Source organism: Tupaia chinensis, unplaced genomic scaffold (assembly GCF_000334495.1).
Source record: "Tupaia chinensis unplaced genomic scaffold, TupChi_1.0 Scaffold000515_1, whole genome shotgun sequence".
Taxonomy (NCBI): Eukaryota; Metazoa; Chordata; class Mammalia; order Scandentia; family Tupaiidae; genus Tupaia; species Tupaia belangeri.
Genome location: NW_006160028.1, coordinates 7,072,059 through 7,077,995, shown reverse-complemented (window position 1 = coordinate 7,077,995; position 5,937 = coordinate 7,072,059). Strand labels below are relative to the sequence as shown.

Genomic DNA, 5,937 nt, shown 5'->3' with positions numbered 1-5,937 from the left:
CTGCACAGATATTCCTTCGAGGCGAGTCGCCGGCTCCCTCCAAGAGGGCACCAAGCGTGGTGGCAGAGGCCAGCACCTTCCGGCCCCTTGCAGTAGGGTGAGGGCTGTCCCAGCCACGGTGACCCCAGGGCAGTGTGGCTTCTGCCAGGACCCTGGGCAGTCTGCATTGCTGAGACGGAAGGGACCATCCCCATGCCCACGGGAGGGGGCGAGCTGCCAGGAACCGGCCTGTCACCAGCATCCCCAGGCCCCCGCAGCCGGGGATACAAATAGCTCCAGGCCCACGCGGATCCTGGTCTGCTGACAGCGCGTTGCTTGCTCTTGTTTCTTTTTATTTTTTTAAGGAAGCGAAATTCAGAGTAAGAGGTGGCAGTTCTGGAACTTTTCCTGGCTCCTCAGACAACTGTGGCAAAGTGGAGAGAGGGCCCCCTTCACACTTTTTCTTCGATTCTTGCAGGGGTGGGAGGAGGGCCCTTCCCTGGAGAGAGTGGCCCTGGGCCCAGCAGGTGGAAGGCTGGGAGGGGGGACGGAGCCCTCCGGTGCTGAACCTGGGCAGGGGTGCCTCTGACCAGGCGGGGCACCGCCTCACGCCTGGCTCCTTGCAGGGCTTGGTGCTGCCTGAGGCCTGGACTACACTGCTCTCCCTTCAGTCTGGAAGCACCTGCTGCTGACAAGTTGAAGGGTGCTGGACACCACAGTGGGGCTAGGGGAGATGATTATCTGAGACTGAGCCTAAAAGGGGACACCGAGGACTGGGCTCCATCTGAGCCGCCTCGCCGGGCCGGAGCAGGGACTGCACTCGGCAAAAAGCAGGGTGTGCAGCGCGGCCACCAAGGCCGGCCTGCCGTGCAGTAGACGGGCTTGGCGGGACTGCGGGCCCCAGCCCTGCATTAGCCCCCGCCGCCACCACATTTCACTCCGAGGAGCCTATGCTGGGTCTGAGGGTCCCCCACGGCCTTTCCCCTCCAGCCCAGTTGTCCTCTGAGCCGGCAGCACCCAGCCGCAGGAAACCGGGACAAGGGGCTGGAGGTGGCGCCAAGGCGCCTTCTTGGAGGGCTCAGCCGCAGCCTCTCCGGGGGTGCCCAGGCGGGGCGAGGCTGCGGGGACCGAGGCTGCTCCCCGCTTTCGGTGGGCGCCGGGCGCTCCAGGGCGGCTCTGCGCTCAGCTGAGGCTGCGTGGGAAGCGGCTCAGCCTGTCTCCTTGGCAACCGGCCTTTTCCGAGGCAGGCGAGGCTGGGGAGGCTCCAGGCGGTGGGAGGCTGCAGGTTTGCAGGGAAGCGGCGCCAGCCGGGGGCGGCGGCACTGGGAGGCCGGCCAGCCGCCTCAGGTAGCAGCGGGCCAGGTGGTGCCTGGGAGGCGGGGGGCTCCGCAGGAGGGCCGCTCACGGCCCCCCGGAGTCCTCTCTGTTCCAGTGGGGGCCTTCACCGGACTTGGAGCGGACGGTGGCTCTGCGCTCCGCGCTCCCTGCCGCGCACACCTTCCCGGAGCAGCGGGATGGGCGGGGGCACGGCCTTGTTCCCGGGATTCTGAGCTGCAGGCTGATGCGACCGAGGCGAGGGCCACCCAGTGCTTTCAGAGAGCGGGCGGGAGCAGGCCTGCAGCCAGGGGCAGCGACAGCAGCAGCAGCAGGGAGCCCCGGGGCGCCGGGACCGCTGGGGACAACAGAAGCAGTAAGGCCTCCAGGCACCTGAGCTCCCCCAGGCGCACGCGGGCGCTGGCGCTCGGCAATGCTATTTCTGGGCACTGAACTTGAGCCCGCCTCGCTCCTCTACCCCATTACAATTTTTCTTTCTCCTCGGTTTCTTTACATATTCATCCCTTTCAAAATGACACTACATGTATATTCATGCCAATGCCTCCGATCCTCTTTGGACAGCATCTTTGCATTTATATGCATAGCCCAGGTCTGTTTGGGGGGCAGGGCCAGTTCCTGCTATAAATACCTGCAGCCTCCCTATTTCGATCCCCGTCTCCCGGGACACTTCACCTGGCTGGTTTGTGAAATAGGCACCCCTCACCTCCCCCGAAATCTGAATGACATGTGAGGACATGGCAGGGCCCATGGGCTTCCCGGCTGCCAGGCCAGCAGGCCAGCACCCTACCTGCACCCGAGCACTGCTGGGACAGCATCCCTTCCAGGGCTGCCACGTAGTCCAGCCCCAGCCAGTCGCGGTAAGTGGTTTTCTCCCCAACAGGCACCGCCCGGACCGTGGCATCCTTGAAAAGCAGGTCTTGGCCGTGATAGTTGGAGGAGTCAAACATTTTGAAGCCATTCTTATTGTGGTCATCTCCAAAGAGGTCCTGGAAGCAGCACACACAGACCTGCTTCTCATCTGGACTCACAGGGACCCCGTCTGGCTGCTGCCTGCTGCCAGCTGCTTCGCAGAGGGTTGGCAGGACTGCGGACCCCAACCCTGCATCAAGCCCCCACCTACTCCATTTCACTTGGACCCAAAGAACACGTCATTTCAGGTCACCAAGATTCAAAGAAGCTGGACCATGGATTGGCCTGTGTCATCAGGAAGGCCTAGGGACAGATGACAGTAGGCACCACCGTAATTATTCAGAAACGGTCCACAAAACAAGTTCTGGGGCGCAGAGCTGAGGCAGGAGAGTTACAGGAGGAAGACCAGGCGAGCAAGAGGATGTGAGCGGAAGGCCGACTTGCCAGGCTCAGCACTTCCCGGCCCTTTCCACGCTTTCTCGCTTTCTCTGAGGGCATCCTGTCCCCAAACCAAAGCGATTTCATTGATAGAGGCTTTTGTTTTGTTACCAGTAATAACAATGAAAGGTGGGTTGACTCTGTGTCTACTGACCCACCTTCCTAGCATCCTAGAGAGACTGCTGCTATTCCAGTATCCTTGGATTGCGTGTGCTCTTGAATGAGGTCTGAGAAATTATAACCACAAATGTAAATGAAGAGAGCCATGGGGCCAGCAGGTGGTGTGGTGGCTAAGGCGCTGGACATTCCCACATGGCCAACCATAGTTTGAGTCCCGGACCTGGTGGCTTGCTTTCTCACTTTCTCTCTCTCTGGTCAAATTGAAATAAAGAAAATTAAAAAAAAAATCCTTAAAAAAAAAAAAAAGAGGGTTTTTTTTTTGTTGTTGTTGTTGTTGTTGTTGTTTTAGATAAAGAGAGCCAGCCCCGTGGCCTAGTGGTTAAGGGAGGCTGAGTCCTTAGACTTGGTGGCTTGACAAACATGCCGGGCATGTGTATGTGCATTCCCTAGATCCCAATGGGAGGGAGAAATGGAGGAGAAGGGATTGTGGTATGACCATGCCCCATTTGGGAGTGCTTTCTCCCTCTTCCTTTCTGTCTCTTTCAGACAAGTCCATGTACCCCTCTGATAAATCTTTAAAAAATGTATGGGGCCAGCAGATGACATAGCAGTTATGTCGCTGGACTCCCACGTGGCCTACTGTGGTTAGAGTCCCAGACCTGGTGGCTTAAAACTCTTGCCAGGAATGTGTATGGGAATGCCCAAGACACCGGGAGGATAATGGAAGAGATGGCATTGCAGTGTGGCCATGCCCCCTGGGGGTTGATTTCTTACTTTCCCTCTCACTGTCTCTGTCTCTCCTAGCAAGCACATGCACCCTAAGGCAAAACCTCTAAAAATAAATAAATAAGAATGCAAATAAAGAACATCTGAAGAACATGGATCCATGTCTGTGTTGGCTGGGCTGTTAAATACTGATGAAGGGAGCCAGAAGGAACAGAGGTGCTACTAATATTTTTGGAGGGGACTCAGGGAGCCTCTTGAAGACCTGATGAGTGCGATCAGCCTTCTCCCCAGAAAAACATACATCTGCATGGGAGTTTTCCCCCACCCCACTACTTCAGAGGCCTAGGGATTCTCGAGGAACGCCCAGGGTTCTGAAGTAAAACACTTCTGGGATAGAAAGTCCATGTGGAAGGGGACCAGCGGGTGGCACGGTGGTTAAAGCACTCCCATGTGGCCGACCATGGTTCGAGTCCTGAACCTGGTGGCTTGCTTTCTCACTTTCTTTCTCTCTCTCTGGTCAAATTAAAATAAATGAATGAATAAATAAAATTAAATTAATAACTCTTAAAAAAAAAAAGTCCACATGGAAGATGAGAACAAGTTGTAACTTCAAAGTTTAGGATGAGGCCTTTGGACCAGCCAGCTCTGCAATTCTGTGGTGTTCATAGGTAGGGGAAGGGCAAGTTCAGTCTAGAGTAGTAGAGGGGGCGGGGAGGGTAGGAAGAGGTGTTAGAAACTGGGCTCCATTGTCAGAAAGCTGGGTTCAAATTCTAGGCATATTTTGAAAATGCAACTACTAGGACTTTTGATGGGTTGGATAGAGAGCATGAGATGAAGCCAGGAGCCAAAGATGACTCCTGAGGAAATGGAAAGGCTAAAGGTTCTATTGACTGAATTGCGGGAGGAATGGGAGTTCAACTTCGGACTTGATCAGTTTGACATGCCTGTCAGAAACACAAGTCAACCTGTCAAGAAACATAGCTAAATGTGAAAGGGATGGAAGGATGGGACTGAAGTCAGGGATGAAGATAGAGCAGAAGCCTTCTATACACAGATGGCATTGAGTGGTATAGACCTGAATGAGACCATGAGGGTCGAGGTGAGGGCAGAGAGGACGGTGGAGGCCCTCGGGGAACTGCAGCATGTACAGGCCAGGGAGATGAGGAGGAAACAGCAAAAGAGACTGGAGTGACCGGAGAGGTAGGAGGGGAGCAGGCAGGGGTGGGGACCTGGGAGCCAACAGGCAAGTGCTTCCAGGAGGAAGGAGCTGAGAGGTCAGGTACCATGAGGACTGAGGGACGGCTCCTGGATATAGCAACACGAGTCACCATGGCCATGACAAGGACAGGGCTAGGGCCCTGGGGAGCCTCTCTGAGGTAGTCTCCATCTTTTAGAGAGACCAGAGAGGACTTGATGACTCCAGAGCAGAGACCTTTTGGAGGAGTTTTGCTCTAAAAGGGAGTGGGGTTGCAGCTATGTGAGAACATGAGACCAAGAGGGTTAGTTTTTAAAAACGATAGCTCAGGTGCTGAGAATGGTCCAGCAGAGAAGGGAAAGTGCCGATGCAAGAGAGGGGAGAGTGCTGGAGGAGTGTCCTGAAGTAAGTGAAATCACAGAATTTCCCCCAGGCTTCCTCAGTTTCTCCTCGGGTCTGCTCTGGACAGCAGGACCTCCCAGGAGGCGTGGTTCACCGCGGCCCCCTCAGTGAAGCAGCCCTGCGCTGGCTCACCTGGGCCTTGTCCAGCAGTCCATACACAGTGAAGATGTTGGTGTCCGGCCGGACCATGACGGCATGGGACGGGATCTGTGCCAGGTTGCAGGCTTCGAACTGGAACACCTCGGCCCGTGCCCCGTTGGGACACAGCAGCTCGTAGTCCTGGGACTTCAGCTCAGCGGCCCAGGGCTCAGAATTGTGGCCTGAGGGGACAGAGAGGTGCAAGCCTGAGGGGTGGGGTGTGTGGAGAGAAGTTCAGAGAGCGGCTGCCCTTCTGGGTCCCCACTCCTTTACTGGGGAGGGGGCAATATCTGGCCAGCTTCCCAGCCCACGCTGTCCTCTAAGGGCTCCGTTCTGTCACTGGGGAGAGGACCCAGCCGTGCTGGTACCACCAGGAGCTGGCAGCAGGGAGCGCCTATGGTGCCACGGCCCTTTATGAGCCTTGCTGGACCCGCAGGACAGTAATGCAGGGCAGACCCGTCCCAGGCAACGGCACCCACCTGTGTGTTAGACCCTCTGCCCCATAGGCTAAAGTTGTCAAACTGAGGGGTTGTAACACCTTCCGTGAGTACAAGAGCCAGTTTCAAGGGCCCTGCACACAAAGGATCTCATTCAATAGATCTAGGATGGGGCCTGCGACTCTGCATTAAAAAAAATATTTATTTATTTATTTAATTTAATGGGAGGAGAGTCTCAGGTCTGAGACTCAAACCACA

The 5,937-nt window shown here is 56.2% G+C and overlaps 1 protein-coding gene across 1 annotated transcript in view; it reads right to left on the bottom strand.

Moving 5' to 3' along the window:
- Positions 1 to 298: 298 nt before the first annotated feature.
- MELTF (melanotransferrin) overlaps positions 299 to 5,937 on the bottom strand; it is a 32,096-nt gene continuing 26,457 nt past the window's right edge. Inside the window, exons 14-16 of the mRNA XM_006156815.1 lie at positions 5,237 to 5,424; positions 2,102 to 2,300; positions 299 to 1,651 (exon numbers count right to left, since the gene is read on the bottom strand). Of these exons, the coding sequence (XP_006156877.1) occupies positions 1,572 to 1,651; positions 2,102 to 2,300; positions 5,237 to 5,424 (467 nt within the window). The 3' untranslated portion in view covers positions 299 to 1,571. The remainder of the gene's footprint in view (positions 1,652 to 2,101; positions 2,301 to 5,236; positions 5,425 to 5,937) is intronic.